The 17,824-nt window shown below is 41.9% G+C and overlaps 1 protein-coding gene and 1 long non-coding RNA gene across 3 annotated transcripts in view; one reads left to right on the forward strand and one right to left on the reverse strand.

Moving 5' to 3' along the window:
- Positions 1-17,824, forward strand: part of LOC130276077 (uncharacterized) — an 81,861-nt gene that overhangs the window by 20,959 nt on the left and 43,078 nt on the right. The gene's annotated exons all lie outside the window — the stretch shown is intronic.
- SLC35D2 (solute carrier family 35 member D2) overlaps positions 9,112-17,824 on the reverse strand; it is a 55,849-nt gene continuing 47,136 nt past the window's right edge. For both annotated transcript variants that reach the window (XM_056524909.1, XM_056524919.1), the window contains one exon: positions 9,112-9,297. In XM_056524909.1, coding sequence (XP_056380884.1) covers positions 9,126-9,297 — 172 coding nt within the window. In that variant the 3' untranslated portion in view covers positions 9,112-9,125. The remainder of the gene's footprint in view (positions 9,298-17,824) is intronic.

A 17,824-nucleotide genomic window follows, 5' to 3' on the forward strand; every position in this document is an offset into this window, starting at 1 on the left:
CCCTTATTTCTTTAAAAAAAAACACCCATTACCATTTTCCATCATGGAAAAAAACTGAGGCTCTGAAAAACTGATGGCACCTGATGACAAATGATGACAACTGATGGTTTTGACTGATGTCAATTTATGCACTTTTTGAGCATCAGTCGTGCTATCAGTTGTGAACAGTTTATGTAAAAACCTGAGCCTGACACAACTGACATATGTAAATCTAGCCTAAGAAGATTTGTGTGGAGATGGACTGTGCAAATCATTGAAAGTTGTTTGTCTGGATTGTAAATGTGACACCTTTCAGTCACATGTCTCCACAGCTCTGCTACCTACAGACAGGGCTGCTATCAGGAATTTTGGGGCCCCTTACAGGGCTCGAGGTGTGCCCCCCCCTCCCCCCATGGCCTGCCCCGAGTCCTCCCCCAATTTTCTAATATTTCTAATTAGATTACAGCAGAGTAGAGTGCAGTAAAACACAGCTCTGCAAAGTATTGCACTGCACTGCACTCTGCTATAATTCCAGTTACTGTAAATCCAACCTAAAAATCAGCCTAAAAATTTGCCAATATCCCCACATACTGACCATATAGAGCTAAATACCTGCAACTGCTCTGCAGTGAATTACAGGTGAAATCTTCTCTGATTGAGTTGTTTACTTTTCCTTTTTTCACTATCCGACCCAGGGCATCTTGAAGGCTTCTCCTTGCCAAGACTCATCTCCACAGAACCTGCCAGACAGCCAGACAGACATTTTAGGCTCTTTTCTCCAGCACAATGCCCCCTCTTTACAAACTCCCCATGTGTATTACCCCAATACATAGTGCCTGTTTTGTGCCCCCTTATATAATATTAGGCCCCCTGTGCCCCCCCCCAATATAGTTATAGGCCGCCTGTGCCCCCCAATATAGTTATAGGCCCCCTGTGCCCCCCCAATATAGTTATAGGCCCCCTGTGCCCCCCCAATATAGTTATAGGCCCCTGTGCCCCCCAATATAGTTATAAGCCCCTTGTGCCCCCCAATATAGTTATAGGCCCCCCCTGTGCCCCCAGACACACTGTCTCCAGCCATTGGTGCTCCTAGGCGACGTGCTGTGTGGCACTGTGCTTGTAGAATTACCTCCTGGCCGGGCCGCACTGTGTGTTGCTCCGCTTCACTCTTCTGGTCCACTCCTCTGCTCCTTCAATCTAGGGGCACAGGCACGTCAGTGACGTGCCTGTGCATGCTGCCTCCCGGCAGCCTCCAGGAATTTAAAGTGGCCGCGGGTCCACAGCCAGGGACACCACAGGATGTCCCTGTCAGTCTGCCGCGGGCCTGGTGATACTGGCAGGCAGCAAGCGACGTGGCTCACTGAGCCTGGGCCCCTTACAGGGGTACTGCATATACCCCCCTGATGGCGGCCCTGCCTACAGATATAAAGAATGTGTTTGTACAGCTGTACAGCTAAAAAGAAATTAATTAATATTAATAAAAATGATCTCTATCTGGAATTTATTTGTGAAGTGTTGGAAAGAGACACTCACTTTGATTGACACATGAGGCAACTGCCAGGAATAAATTATTACATTGTTATTGCTTATTCTGGAGAATGCCATGTTCTAAAAACAAGAGAAACCTGCCAAGTATGCGCAATTTGTATTTAAATGGAAAAACCCTTGATATAGGGAAGAGATGAAAAGTATAAATCTGATCAACACAATTTTACAGTTCACATGTAGTTACTATCCACATAGCCATAATATTGCCTAATAACAGCCTAATATTTTGTACTATACAGCTCTGCAGTTCCATACAAAGCTAGTTGCAGTGCACTCTGTGTTCTGACACCTTTCCATGCATCAGGCCAGACTAGCCTTAGCTCTCCATATGACTCAATGAGCCTTGGGCTCCCATGACCCTGGCACCGGTTTACTGGTTGTCCTTACTTGGACTAATGTGTGGTAAGTACCAGAAACAACCCTACTATTTTGGAATGGCTCTGTTACAGTTATCTAGTCAAAGTTGCTTTGATCCTTACCCAATTCACCTGCTCACAGGAAAGCAACATTAAGAACTGACTGTTCAGTTGCTGTCTAATACATCCCACAGTGTAAATACTCACATGCTGGAGTATGGAATCAGCTTTCCACCTTGCAGTCACACAGATGTATCTAAGTAAATAAAGCACTGCACAAAGAGTCATCCAAAATATTACTACCCCTGTTAAACACATAAGATATTATATGACGCAGCAAAAACAGTTAATAAGACTACATTAGATCTGTTTTTAAATTCAAACCATTTTTCATCCTGGTCTTCATGGCAAAGATCTAAAAGGTGTGATGATGGCTGCAGCTTTCTGGGGCTGTAAAATAACAAGCTGCAGCATACTTACCTTGCCTGATCCATTGCTAGGGCTCTTGTCCACCCTAGTGACTGTGTTTACTTCCCCCTGATCATGCACGCTCTTTACTCTGCTCATCACTAGGATAGGTAAACACATACACTGAGGCAGAATGGAGTGCTGATGATGGACAGGGAGCAAGGTGAATATGCTGCTGTTGGCTGTTTTACAGTCCTAGCAGGCTGTAGATTAGTGTTTAACCCCTTTGGGACGTAGCCCATTATGACCCTAAGGACGGGAGCATTTTTTTCAAATCTGACCTCTATCACTTTATGCATTTATAACTCTGGGATGCTTTTAATTATAAATTATATTCTGAGAGTTTTTTCAGAAAATATTCTTCTTTATGTTCGTGGTAAATTTTCGTCGATACTTGCATCATTTCTTGGTGAAAAATTCCCAAATTTCCAGAAAAATTTGAAAATTTAGCATTTTTCTAACTTTGAAGCTCTCTGCTTGTAAGGAAAAGGGACATCCCAAATAAATGTTATATTGATTCACATATACAATATGTCTACTTTATGTTTGCATCATAAAGTTGACATGTTTTTACTTTTTGAAGACATCAGAGGGCTTCAAAGTATAGCAGCAATTTTCCTATTTTTCCCGAAAATTTCAAAATCTGAATTTTTCAGGGACCAGTTAAGTTAGAAGTGAATTTTAGAATCTTTATGTTGGAGATCCCCTAGGATGGACCCCATTATGAAAACTGCACCCCTCCATAGTATTCAAAATTACATTCAAAAAGTTTGTTAACCCTTTGTTTTTAACAGGAATAGCAGCAAAATGGAGGAGAAAAATCAAATTCAAAATTTTTTACACTAACATGTTATTGTAGTCCCGTTGTTTTCATTTTTACAAGGGGTAAAAGGTAAAAAGGCCCCCCAAAACTTGTAATTCATTTTCTCTCGAGTAAGGAAATACCTCACATGTGGATATAAAGTGCGGATTTTGAAGAGCGAATTTTGCTGAAATGGTTTTTGGGGGGCATGTAACATTTAGGAAGCCCCCATGATGTTACCCCAAACTTTCCATTTTCACAAGGAGTAATAGGAGAAAATGCCCACCAAAATTTGTAACCCCATTTCTTTCGAGTAGGGAAATACTTCATATGTGGATGTAAAGTGCTCTGTGGGTGCACTAGAGGGCTCAGAAGGGAAGGAGCGACATTTGGCTTTTGGAGAGTGGATTTTGCTGAAATGGTTTTTGGGGGGCATGTCTCATTTAGGAAACCCCCATGATGCCAGAACAGAAAACAAAAACAAATGGCATACTATTTTGGAAACTATACCCCTCAAGGAAGGTAACATGAGACGTAAAAATTAAAAAATAAAAATTTTCAATAAAATGCTGGTGTTACCCCAAATTTTTCATTTTCACAATGGGTAATAGAAGAAATGGAGTTACACATTTTTGGGGGCTTTTTCTCCTGAGTATGGAAATATCCCATGTGTGGATGTAAAGTGCACTGCTGGCGCACTACAATACTCAGAAGAGGAGTGCCATTGGGCTTTTAAAGATAGAATTTAGTTGGAATGGAATTTGGGGGCCATGTGCGTTTACAAAGCCCCCCGTGGTGCCAGAACAGTGGACCCCCCACATGTGACCCTATTTTGGAAACTACACCTCTCAAGGAATGTAATAAGGGGTACAGTGAGTATTTACACCCCACACGTGTCTGACAGATCTTTGGAACAGAGGGCTGTGCAACAGAAAAATTACATTTGTCACTTTCACGGACCACTGTTCCAAAAATCTGTCAGACACCTGTGGGGTATAAATGCTCACTGTACCCCTTATTACATTTCCTGAGGGGTGTAGTTTCCAAAATGGGGTCACATGTGGGGGTCCACTGTTCTGGCACCATGGGGGCTTTGTAAAGAAATCAGATCCAGCAAGTTTTTATCCTGCTTTGATGCTCCTTATATAGCACAGTAAGATGATGTTTCAGAGATGCTTGCACCATATATATGTTCTCCAATTTTAATTATGCATCCAATGTAAAATAATCTGTAAATGTAACCAAGTATAAAATAGGTGTGGAATTGCAGTTGATCTACAAATTAATATTATGATATATGAAGTAGGCCTTCAGGTAATACATCAGTCAATTATGTCATATATTTTTCATATACTGTTTCTGAACACAGGCAATAAATAACAGAAAGATCAGAGACTAATTGAAAGAGCTTATCTAGGATTTAAAAAAAAGAGCAGATTTTTTCCAAAAACAGCATCACACCTGTCCTCAGGTTGTGTGTGTGATATTGCAGCTCAGTTCTATTGAAGTGAATGGAGCCAAGTTGTAATACCACACATAACCAGAGGACAGGTGTGGAGCTGTTTTTGGAAGAACTCAACACTCTATTTTCTTTCCTGAAACCCCTTTAACATCAAAGACATTTAGAATTTAATTTTATTCTAGTACATGTGTAGAAGGTACTTGTGTAAACTCTTATTATTTAGAACTAAACATCGCATCTTAGATTGCTCACTTTATGGGACTGTATTTTACTCACCTTTAAAAGGGTTATCCAAGAGGACAAATAGCATATCTTCCCTCACTTCCTATGCTTCATTTATAGTGTTGCTCGCGAATATTCACAATACGAATTTTATTTGCGAATATCGCATATTCGCGAATATTCACGAATATAGCACTATATATTCATAATTACGAATATTTTTGTTTTTTTTGTTTTTTCACAGTACACATCACAGTGATCATCCCTCTCTGCTTCCAGCTTGTGTGGTGTAAAGAAGGCTCTAATACTACTGTGTGAGACTGGCGTGCGAATTTTCGCTTATGCTAATTTCCGTATATGCTAATTTTCGCATATGCGAATTTTCACATATGCGAAAATAAAAGGTGAATATTACGAATATGCAAATTTAGCGAATATATGATGAATATTCATCCATATATTCGCGAAATATCGCAAATTCGAATATGGCCTATGCCGCTCAATACTAGTCATTTATGCCCCATTCCTGTCTTAGAAGAATCATTTCTGAGTTGGGGTGCAGGTACTGCATTGCAATCAAGGTATGTGGGCAAAACTGTGCCCGCATGCAGTGACTGATGTTTGCATGATGATGCCGATCTTGCTGCTTCACTAAATTATTCAACTCTTTTTGCTTTTTCTCTTTTTTACTTTATTCACAAAAGTACTATAAATACTTTTGTGTCTCTTTGCAAAGTAAAAAAATAAGATAATGGTAAAACTTTAACATTTGAAGTCTCTGACCTGAAATCTTTATATTTGTTGTCAAAAATACATATTGAACAACTTTTCAAATTACAGTAAAGTACACTCTACTGTGCAGTTGAATGCCATTGTTCTCTATGAGAGGCCACTTTGAGCTGGAAAGCAGTGTTCTGTCATAAAATTGGATGTTTGTACCGTGTTAGGCTTGTTTCACACTAGCAAATTACTCCGTTTAGCAAGTTCCGTCGCTAGTTCCGTCCTAAAATCAGCTGTCACCGGCAGTAACCAAATCCTATACGTCCGTTAGAAAATCCCATTATAGTCTATGGGATTTTTCTAATATCTGTTTTTATCCATTCTAGTCCGTTATTTTGTGACGGAAGATAGTATGGAAGAAAATATTTCATGAACTATTTTCTTCTGTACTATTTTCCGTCACAAAATAACGGACTATAATGGATTAAAACGGATATTAGAAAAATCCTATAATGGGATTTTTTAACAAACGTATAGGATTTGGTTACTGCCGGTGACAGCTGATTTTAGGACGGAACTAGTGACGGAACTTGCTAAACGTAGTAATTATGCTAGTGTGAAAGAAGCCTTAGAATTATAGGAGACGAGTGGAGTAGTGATGATTCCTTTATTGGCAAAATAAATATGAAGAACATCTCTCTTAAAGGGGTGCTCCTGTGGAAAATCTTTTTTTTTTATTTTATTTTTTTTTAAATCAACTGGTGCCAGAAAGTTAAACAGATTTGTAAATTACTTCTATTAAAAAATCTTAATCCTTCCAGCACTTTTTAGGGGCTATATACTACAGAAGAAATGCTTTTCTTTGTGGATTTCTCTGATTTCACGACCACAGTGCTCTCTGCTGACCTCTGCTGTCTATTTTTGGAACTGTCCAGAGCAGGAGAAAATCCCCATAGCAAACATATGATGTTCTGGACAGTTCCTAAAATGGACAGCAGAGGTCAGCAGAGAGCACTGTGGTCATGACAGCAGAGAAATCCAAAAAGAAAAGTATTTCCTCTGTAGTATACAGCCCATAAAATGTATTGGAAGGATTAAGATTTTTTTTTATAGAAGTAATTTACAAATCTGTTTAACTTTCTGGTACCAGTTGATATAAAAAAGTTTTCCACGGGAGTACCCCTTTAACCTCTTAAGGACCAAGGACCAATGAATACGTCCTTTGTCCCGCTCCCATGGTATAATGCGGGGTCACCGTGGGCACGGCGGGCACGGCGTCATAGTGAAGCCGGGACCCGCCGCTAATAGCGCTCGGCACTGATCGCGGTGCCGCGCGCTATTAACCCTTTAGCTGCACGCTCAAAGCTGAGCCACGCGGCTAAAAGTGAAAGTAAAAAGTGCCGGTTAGCTCAGTGGGCTGTTTGGGATAGCCGCGGCGAAATCGCAGCATCCCGAACAGCTTACAGGACAGCCGGAGGGTCCCTACCTGCCTCCTCGCTGTCCGATCGCCGAATGACTGCTCAGTGTCTGAGATCCAGGCATGAGCAGTCAAGCGGCAGTATCATTGATCACTGGTTTCCTATGAGAAACCATTGATCAATGATAAAGATCAGTGTGTGCAGTGTTATAGGTCCCTATGGGAGCTATAACACTGCAAAAAAAAAGTGGGGAAAAAAAGTGAATAAAGATCATTTAACCCCTTCCCTAATAAAAATTTGAATCACCCCCCTTTTCCCATAAAAAAAACACAGTGTAAATAAAAATAAAAATAAACATATATGGTATCTCCGCGTGCGGAAATGTCCGAATTATAAAAATGTATCGTTAATTAAACCGCGCGGTCAATGGCGTATGCTCAAAAAAATTCCAAATTCCAAAATAGTGCATTTTTGGTCACTTTTTATATCATGAAATAATGAATAAAAAGCAATCAATAAGTCCTATCAATGCAAAAATGGTACCGTTAAAAACTTCAGATCACGGCGCAAAAAATTAGCCCTCATACTGCCCCATACGCGGAAAAATAAAAAAGTTATAGGGGTCAGAATATGACAATTTTAAACATATTTTTCCTGCTTGAAGTTATGATTTTTTCCAGAAGTATGACAAAATCAAACCTATATAAGTAGGGTATCATTTTAATCGTATGAACCTACAGAATAAAGATAAGGTGTCATTTTTACCGAAAAATTTACTACGTAGAAACGGAAGCCCCCAAAAGTTACAAAACGGCGTTTTTTTTCCAATTTCGTGTCTCAATTATTATTTTTTTTCCGTTTCACCGTCGATTTTTGGACAAAATGAATGACGTCATTACAAAGTAGAATTGGTGGCACAAAAAATAAGCAATCATATGGATTTTTAGGTGCAAAATTGAAAGAGTTATGATTTTTTAAAGGCAAGGAGCAAAAAACGAAAATGCAAAAAACGGAAAAAAAAACAGTCCTTAAGGGGTTAAATACAATTCTAACCGGCAGAGAGGGTGTCTCCAAAAAAAAGTGTAAAACATGTGCACACATCCACACTGCAGAGAGAGTGCCCATAACAAACTTCAACTCCCATTATAACATCAATGGCACCTTCTCCTGCAAATCGTCCAATGTAGTCTATCTCATCATGTGTGCAAAATGCCCAACTGCTCTATACTCGACAACCATTGCACAAAAGGTTTAATTCACACAGATACATTATTAACAATAAGAGGACAGAGACACCAGTAGGAGAACATTTATGCCAGATTGGACACAAAAATATAGGAGATAAAACTGATGTTCAAATTCAATTCTTTAAGTGCAGGCCTCAACAGAGACAGGGACCACCTCTGACACCTCCAGAGGATTACTGCAATCTACATCCTATTATACCACCATTGACGGATCAAAGAACTGGTTGATCTTATCTGCTGTCTATTTGTAAATATAAATGTTGTAAATGTCCTCAAAAGAGATGCACTATTCTGCATATACCCCCTCTGACTAAAGAATTGTCCTACACTAGGTTGATCATATCTGTTTCATCATTTGTAACATGCTAATTAGGATTGTATTTAAGAGAGATGTTCTTCACATTCATTTTGTAACATACCTGATGAAGGGACCTAAGAGGTCTTGAAAGCTGTCATAGAATTGAACAGAAGCTAGAAATGTATCTCCCCCCCCAATCACCACTTTCTCTAACATATCGGCAGATCAGACAATCTCCCAAACTGGAATGAATTAGCAGCCTTAGTCAGATTTGTACTTTAGACTTACTGGTTCATTAAACTTGTTGGATAAACATTTTTGATACACATATAGGGGGAGAATTATCAAAACCTGTCCTGAGGAAAAGTTGCTGAGTTGCCCATAGCAACCAGATTGCCTCTTTAGTTTTTGAAAAGCCCTTTCAAAAATGAAAGAAGCGATCTGATTGGTTGTTATGGGCAACTCAGCTACTTTTCCTCTGGACAGGCTTTGATAAATCTCCCCCATAGAGCTTCAATTTGTATGACCCTTTTTATATTTGAGACTTGCTGAATTTTCCATAGGTATGAACCACAGGAATTTAAATTCCATTGTTTAGAGTTTTATTAAATCTTCTGTAATGTGTTTGGATTCAATAAGTCTTTTTGTTTTTCTGTCCCCGAAACATGTGACAAATCAATCCTTTGTTGTTCCAAGTTATGTTTGTTTGGATGCTTGTCTGCAAGTGGTGGGACTTCCCATAATGTTACAAAAGAATATGCAGCTCCACCGGCCATGCTGAAACATAAGAAAAATACAACCCAGATTAACTGCTTAGTCAAATTCTAGAGGACTCCACCTTTATGCATGTGATGTCACTTTTCTGCATTTTATCTACTTTTTTTTTTTTTTTTTGGACAATTTTTTATTACATCAAAATTTAGTGATTAAGACATTTTTCAGTATGATACAGCATCTTGCCACAGAGCAAAGACTTATGATCTGGCAGCAAATAGTCCAGATCTCAATTATGGACATTTATCAACGGGTTTAGTCAGGTTTTCTTTACTATAATTGTCGCAAAATTGTCGCGATTTTTCGTGCAACATTTTGACTGGAAAGCGAGAAAAGCAAGTTTTCCAAAAATTAACTACGTAGCAATAATTTTAAAATGGACTACGGGTAGTCTGGTATTTATTAACTGCGACAGTCGCAACTGCGCAAAAAAAAGTCGCAACAGGGTTAAAAATTGACTAAATTTACTCCAACTCAAACATGGAGCAGAAAAAGCTACTACCAAAGGAAAAAAGGAAAAATTGCTTACGTGAAAGAAAATTATCAACAGGCTGAAACCAGTTGATAAATAAGTCACACATAAGCAAAAAAAAAGTAAGGAAAAAATTACTAAAAAAAAAAGAATACATAAGCAAACATTGATAAATGTCCCTCAATATGATAAAAAATTAATGGAAGAACTTTTTAGAAATTTGTCTACGACAAAGCTCCTTCCTGAAAAAGCTGATCTTCCCACCACTTGATATAGAATGTTATTTATCATTAGTAAAGCCCAGTTATCAAATAATTCAGGTGTCATAACATTTTTAACAAGGAAAACAAAGAACTAACTGGGATTTTTTAAATTGATAATTCTATAGTTTTTCCTCTATTTGATCTGGAAGAACATATGCCAATAATTACAATTATTTCATTTCTTTTTAATAAAGTACGTTCTGACCTTCTTACAATGAAAAAATTACTTACAGTGGCACGGGAAGACGAAAAACTATACAAACTCAATTGCTGTATCTCTTGTTTTGTTTTAAAATTCAAACAATGCAGGGTTAACTATCTCTGTACTACTGCGTACTCTCGAACTATCTCCTGAAAAACAAAATCCCTGCCCCAAATATCTTAACCGGTCCCACTGAAAAAGTCTGGTCTAAGACTAAAGAGCAGTCACCACTTTACATTCCCCTCCCACTCCATACATTTTAGGGACATTGGGGGGAAATTTATCAAAACCTGTGCAGGGGACGAGTGTTGCATTTGCCCATAGCATCAGATCGCTTCTTTCATTTTAAAAGAGGCCTGTGAATAATGAAAGAGGCGATCTGATTGGTTGTTATGGGCAACCGGTCAACTTTCCTCTACACAGGTTTTGATAAATCTCCCCCTTTGAACTGGGAATAAAAATAAAAAAGACCATATACTACCCTTGTTAAAGGAGTACTCTGGAGCGCTGGTACTTAAAAAAAAAAGTTTAACTCATCTGATAGCTCTTTCAAAGACTTTTCCAACGATACCTCATTTGTCAAATTTGGCCCAGCCATTCTCTTGTAATTGCCACCTGTAGCAGTAAGCAGCCATGTCATAAAGACTACATTTCCCATGACTCCCTGCGCCAGCTTTCTGTTAGCTGCTGCTCTCTCCCCCTCCTCTCCCCCCCCAGGAAATTATAATAAATTATAATAAAGTGACGCCAACAGCTCCTGTGCCCACTAGCGCAGTGTTTCCCAACCAGGGTGCCTCCAGCTGTCCGGGTATGCTGGGAGTTGTAGTTTTGCAACAGCTGGAGGCACCCTGGTTGGGAAACACTGCACTAGCGGTGTCACAAGAATGCCGCAGCACTACGCAAATAGCGTAGGGCTAACGTAGGCAACGATAGGAGCCTAGCGTTAGCCCTACGCTATTTGCGTAGTACTGCGCATGAGCAGAATAAATTAACTTTGGGGGAGTAGCCGACTCCGGGCGGGGAGGCCGGCACAGCCCGCAGTGACTCATGGGAGCGATGAGTCACCGAGCGAAGATGGCGGCGGATCAAGAATAAATACAGGTCGAGCGTCATCAAAAGACCCAGCTTCCGGCCGGAGAGAAAAGCGAGGAGTAGACCGGGAAGAAGATCATATGGAAAATGTGAGTATATTAGAATGTTATATAACTTTGTCTCATGCTACAATTCCCCTATAAAAGGTTAGCTCTGGAGTACTCCTTTAACTCAGGATATCTCCCTACTACTCAAGAAATTTCTGACAGGGATAGACAACATACATCCACAGTTTATTGAATCCCTGACCCGCTCTATCTAAGAATTTTTTTTTTTTTTTTAAACAAACTCATCTTAAATGTAAACTGTGGTTACAATGTAATAATAACCTGTAATAATGTGCAAATAATCTATGTAGAACAGGTCAAACTCAGAACAGGAGGAGAAAATATTAAGGACTGTGAACCTTTGCTATGTTTCTAATACACAAGCTGCTCCTGTTAGTGATTCACCCAAAATGAACTGCCAAAAATTTGAATTCAGATGAGCCTGATTTTATTTAAAGGGGTATTCCAGGAAAAAACTTTTTTATATATATCAACAGGCTCCAGAAAGTTAAACAGATTTGTAAATTACTTCTATTAAAAAATCTTAATCCTTTCAGTACTTATGAGCTTCTGAAGTTAAAGGGGTATTCCAGGCCAAAACTTTTTTTTATATATATTAACTGGCTCCGGAAGTTAAACAGATTTGTAAATTACTTCGATTAAAAAATCTTAATCCTTGCAATAGTTATTAGCTTCTGAAGTTGAGTTGTTTTTTTTCTGTCTAACTGCTTTCTGATGACTCACGTCCCGGGAGCTGTGCAGTTCCAATGCGGATATTCTCCCAGCATGCACAGCTCCCGGGACGTGACATCATCATTTAGCAGTTAGACAGAAAATTTCAGAAGCTAATAACTATTGGAAGGATTAAGATTTTTTAATAGAAGTAATTTACAAATATGTTTAACTTTCCGGAGCCAGTTGATATATATATATATATATATATATATATATATATAAAAAAGTTTTTGCCTGGAATACCCCTTTAAGGTTGTTCTTTTCTGTCTATGTTCTCTCTGATGACACCTATCTTGGGAAACGCCCAGTTTAGAAGAAGTTTGCTATGGGGATTGGCTTCTAAACTGGGCGTTTCCCAAGACAGGTGTCATCAGAGAGGACTTAGACAGAAAAGAACAACCTTAACTTCAGAAGCTCATAAGTACTAAAAGGATTAAGATTTTTCAATAGAAATAAATTACAAATCTGTTTAACTTTCTGGAGCCAGTTGATATATATAAAAAAGTTTTTCCTGGAATACCCCTTTAAGGGAGATTAGATGTGAACCCAGTTTGTGCTGAATAGATTTGCTCATTTCTAATTACAGTCTTTCAGAACTTTTGCTATAAAAATGTTTCATAGGATACCCTATAACTAGGGATTAGTGAATGGAATCTGATGAATCCGAATTCATTAAGAATTTTCAATTTGCTTCGTAACGAACCCGTATATCGCCGCTATTCGATCGCACAAACCGCTTCATTAAACTCCATTTAGTGCGGTCCAGGCTCCAGGGCATCTAATATGGCAGCTCCACATGTCAGGACATGGGGCAAGGAATGCTGGGAAGGTGGCAAGCCGGGTAGGCGGGATAACCCTGTATCACATGCAGCCTATCAGCAGCAAGCCACCGCTGTGATGTCACAGCCCTATATAATCGGCAGCCATCTTGCGGCCAGTCACATCCGAGTTTTATTGCAGAGAGAGAGAGAGGGACAGAAAGCAGTGTGTGTTGCACAGAAAAGTATTTTTACAGCAGCGATTCACCTCAAGCCCAAATCCAGCCTAGAAGCACTGATAGGGAAGGGGCAATTTTGGGTGTAGTACACAGTGACTGTGTGCTGCAGCACTGGTGTGTACAACAACTGAAAAGCTAATAGTAGCCAGCCAGTTAGGGTGAGGAGAGCACTAAAAGCCATAATCACCTGCTATTAGTGCCTAGTACAGGTTGCGTAGCGGAGTGTAGTGTCCTCTATTAAGTGTAACCTGTGCATACATAGGTGGTGTACGATTTTGTTCCTGTTAAAGTCTTAAGGGCCTAGCTACTGTGAAAGGCCAGCAAAAAGTACACACCAGCTGCTGTTTTAGACAAATACTGTTTAAAGTGTGGTGGAGCATATTATACTCCCCTAATAAGTGCATACCACGTATGTACATCTTCGTGGTGTACCATTTTGTTCCTGTTATAGTCCTAAGGGCTTAGTTACTGTAAAAGGCCAGCCAAAAATACAAACCTGCTGGTGTTGTAGACAAATACTGTTTTAAGCATAGTGGAGCGTATTTCCTCATATGTGCACTAATTATGTCAGGCAGAGAAGTGCCAGGATGTGCACAGAGGAGTGGCAGAGGCCTAAATTCATCAGACGCAGGCAGAGGTCGCAGCAAACAAGGGGCAAGTGGCATCAGCTAGCAGTCGTGTCTCGAACCAGCAATCGATCTGCTGTCATTGATTGGTTAACTCGGTCATCCACTTCATCACAAGTGACATCTGACACCCCCAGTCAACAGTCGGTGGGTTCCTCAGACACAAACCTCAGTTGGCATGGCCCGGGAGCAGTCCCTGTCCTCCCTTTTCCTCTGTCCTATGCTGTTCCCTTCCCGGCAAAAGTATCGTATGCTGTGGGTTCAGCTCCACTATTTAGTGAGGACGATCTACTAGAGGACAGTCAGCAGCTACTGCCTAGCCAAGAAGTGGAGGACACCTCAGCCAGGCGGGCAAGTAGGGATGACGAGAGTGGCATGGGAGATTGTGTTGCGAGCGTTCAGGCTCCTGAAGCAGACACTGTTGAGGAACCTGAGGAGGACATCAGTGACGTGCAGACACAACTCGATGATGATGAAGCCGATCGCACTTGGGAGTCGGGTGCAGAAGGGGCTTCATCATCATCAGGAGAAGAGGGTTGCAGGTTGCCAGTGAGGCCGCAGCTGAGCCAGCAAGGTGGTAACATGGTTGGCAGTCAGCATGGAGGCAGAAGTGGGAAGTCTGGAGCCAAACATGCCAGGGGTAGACCACCTGCTTCATGGCATCCTACTTTCCCAGGAGGTAGTGGAACAGGGGTTCCTGTAGACGGCGGCAGTAGCAGTCAATCAGTGCGGACTGTTTGGAAGGAAAATCAACTGCTCAGCGGTGTGGCAGTTTTCCATCAAACATCCGGAGGATGTTAACCTGGCAAAATGCAAGATGTGTTGGCAGAAGGTGAAGCATGGCCAGGGTCCCAATGTTGGCACCACGGCCCTGCGTCAACATAAGCAGCATCACCATAAAGCGGCCTGGGAGAACCGTGGCTCCCATGCAGTGGTCCAGCCTGTTGCATCATCCTGTGGCACGCCGCTCCCTGTTTCAGGCTCCACCACCTCAGCCGAAGGGAGCTGTCTATCATACCCATCTTCTGTCGCTCCAGAATCTCCTGCTCCTCCTACTTCAAGTCAGTCATTCCGCAAGCAACCCATCGGCGAAGCCATGTCCAAGAGACAACAGTATGCGCCCACTCATCCAACGGCGCAGAAGCTGAATGTGGTCCTATCCAAGTTGCTGGTGCTGCAGTCCCTCCCTTTACAAGTAGAGGACTCTGCACGTTTCAGAGAACTGATGGCTTGTGCTGTGGGAAGGAAACTTTGCATGCACTTCAGCCACTCGTACAATGCAAAGCACACCCTCCTTGAGCTGCAGCATCAAAACGGTATCCCCTCAACATAGTCTGATTTGCGCCGTTTCCATATGTTGGAATTACACCCTCCATATGTTGGACCGACTGTACGAACAGAGAAAAGACATCACCGATTTCTTGATGATCCAAGTGGAAAGGGGTACTCCCCTGTGTAACTTCAATGTCAGCCAGTGGCAGCTCATACGTGACACCTGCCATTTGCTCAGGCCCTTTGAGGAAGCCACGTTATTAGTCAGTCGCCAGAATTAAGGGATGGACTACGTCATTCCACTGTTTCATTTACTACAACACGTGTTGGAAACGATGAATGGTCTGGGCAATGGAGACGTGGCGCCTACATCTCACGGCCACATGAGCCCTGTGGGGGCTGAACTGGAAGAGGAGGGGGACAGTGGAGCACAATTTAGGTTTTGCGAAATGGGCGGCTTTTATAGTCATCTGACAGGAGAGGAGGAGCAGGAGCAGCCAGAGGAGCTAGAGGGTTATGAGGAAGACGAGACAGAGGACACAGACACACAGTGGCAGTATGCAGTGGAGATGGAGGCAGGGAGTCCCTCCGAGTCACTTGCACACATGGCACGATGCATGCTCACTTGCTTGCGTAGTGACCACTGAATTGTCATCAATAAGCAGTGGGATGACTTCTGGCTCTGCACCATATTGGACCCTCACTACCAGCACAAAATGGGGGTGTTTTATACACCCAATGGGAGGGAGGATAAACTGACCTACTACAGAGACATCCTACGTAGATCTGATGAGTAGCTTTCTTCACCCACATAGCGAAGCAACTCATCAGCAGCAGGTAGACCTGGAGCAGGACCTGACCCAGCAGGTGGTGGCATACCTTTACATGACCCTGCCAACACACATTGAAGAACTGCTGGACTTCTGGGCAGCCAAACTTGATTTGTGGCCGCAACTAGCAGAGTTTTCCCTGGAAAAGCTGTGCTGCCCAGCCTGGCCAGTAGTGTGCCATCAGAATGGGTGTTTAGTGTGGCAGAGGCCATAGTTACCCCAAGTAGAAATCGTCTGTCCATGAAAAATGTGAAGAGACTGAACTTTGTGAAGATAAATCGGGCATGGATCAGCCAGGATTTCCACCCACCAATGCCTGATGCATCATGAGAGAATAATGTATAAGTAACAGGACAACGCGTTTTGGCACATTCCAGCGCCTTCTTCAGGTCCACATAAAAGAGTTTAGCAGTCCTGAGCTGGATTTCCTGTGTTACCGGCAACAGGATGTTGCCTGCTGGTAACACAGGAAATCCAGCTCAGGACTGCTAAACTCTTTTATGTGGACCTGAAGAAGGCGCTGGAATTTGCCGAAACGCATTGTCCTGTTACTTATACATTGAATAAACAAAAGTCCTGTGTAACCTACGGCAGTCTGCAAATATTTTCCTAACGACACTCCATAGTAGTGCTGGAACAAAAAACCCTAATTTTGCTCATACCCCCTCTTTCCTGTATATTCAAGCCCACAGACCTTAGGGTACGTGGAGCAAGGGTTGTTCTAGCTGCACGCTGCACAAAAGTTGGGGTCCACTCCGCCTAACAGAAGGTGGTCAGCGGTAGCATCCATTTACGCAAGGTACGACACCTTGGGTGAGGTGGTGGTTTCCTCTTCTTCTTTTTCTTCCTGAACAAGCTGAAATACTACACCAGAAAGCGCCCCTTGTCTTTTCTCCCTTTTTTTTCAACTTGCCAAGAACTGAATTAATAGGGCGAGAGTAGGGCCTTATGGGGGAAGTTTTTACCCCCACCTGCTACAATGGACAATATGTTGTTCCCTTCCACCTTTTCAAGGAAAGGTTACTCGTCTTAAAAAGGGCGGCCCCACATAGGAAACTCTCCTTATTTCCACCTAAAAACCCTGGGAAATGGCAATGTTTGTAGGTAAAAGTAGGCATAGGTGTGCAGCCGCCCTCTTTAGGGAGAGTAACACTTGCCAAGAAGGGAATTTATAGTGCGAGAGTAGGGCTTTACAGGGGAAGTTTTTACCCCCACTGGTTACAATGGACCATACATTGTTCCCTTCCCCCTTTTAGAGGTCTTTGCATCACATCAATACTTGGTGGTGTAGGTGACACATGGTGTTTCTTGCACGCCTTTCCTTTTGTTAAATAAAAATTTGGGGTACATATATTTTATCCTAAGAATATTATTGAAAGTTAAGTTTTATGTAATGCATATCCTCAATTCTTACCCGTGAACACTAACACTTACACAAGAGACCGTTTTTTTTCTGCCTTCCTGCCTCAGCAGCTATTCTGATCCTGCCACCCGCCTGATGCCACACATCTGATGCTAAGTCCTCCTTTTTTCACCCACCTTCGTCACCGGGTACTGGTATTGCTACCCACCGCCCCACTCTGTCACCAGGTCACTTTCAGGACTCCTGATGCTGCTGATGCAAGCTCCAGGCTGTCTGATTCTGCCACCATATGTTCTACTCATGCTGATGCCAGCTCCAGGCTGTCTCATTCTGCTACCATATGTTCTCCTCATGCTGATACCAGCTCCAGGCTGTCTCATACTGCCACCATATGATCTCCTCATGCTGATGCCAGCTCCAGGCTGTCTCATTCTGCCACCATATGTTCTCCTCATGCTGATGCCAGCTCCAGGCTGTATCATTCTGCCACCATATTTTCTCCTCATGCTGATGCCAGCTGCAGGCTGTCTCATTCTGCCACCATATAATCTCCTCATGCTGATGCCAGCTCCAGGCTGTCTCATTCTGCCACCATATGTTCTCCTCATGCTGATGCCATCTCCAGGCTGTC

The sequence above is a fragment of the Hyla sarda genome, chromosome 1 (assembly GCF_029499605.1).
Source record: "Hyla sarda isolate aHylSar1 chromosome 1, aHylSar1.hap1, whole genome shotgun sequence".
Lineage (NCBI taxonomy): Eukaryota > Metazoa > Chordata > Amphibia > Anura > Hylidae > Hyla > Hyla sarda.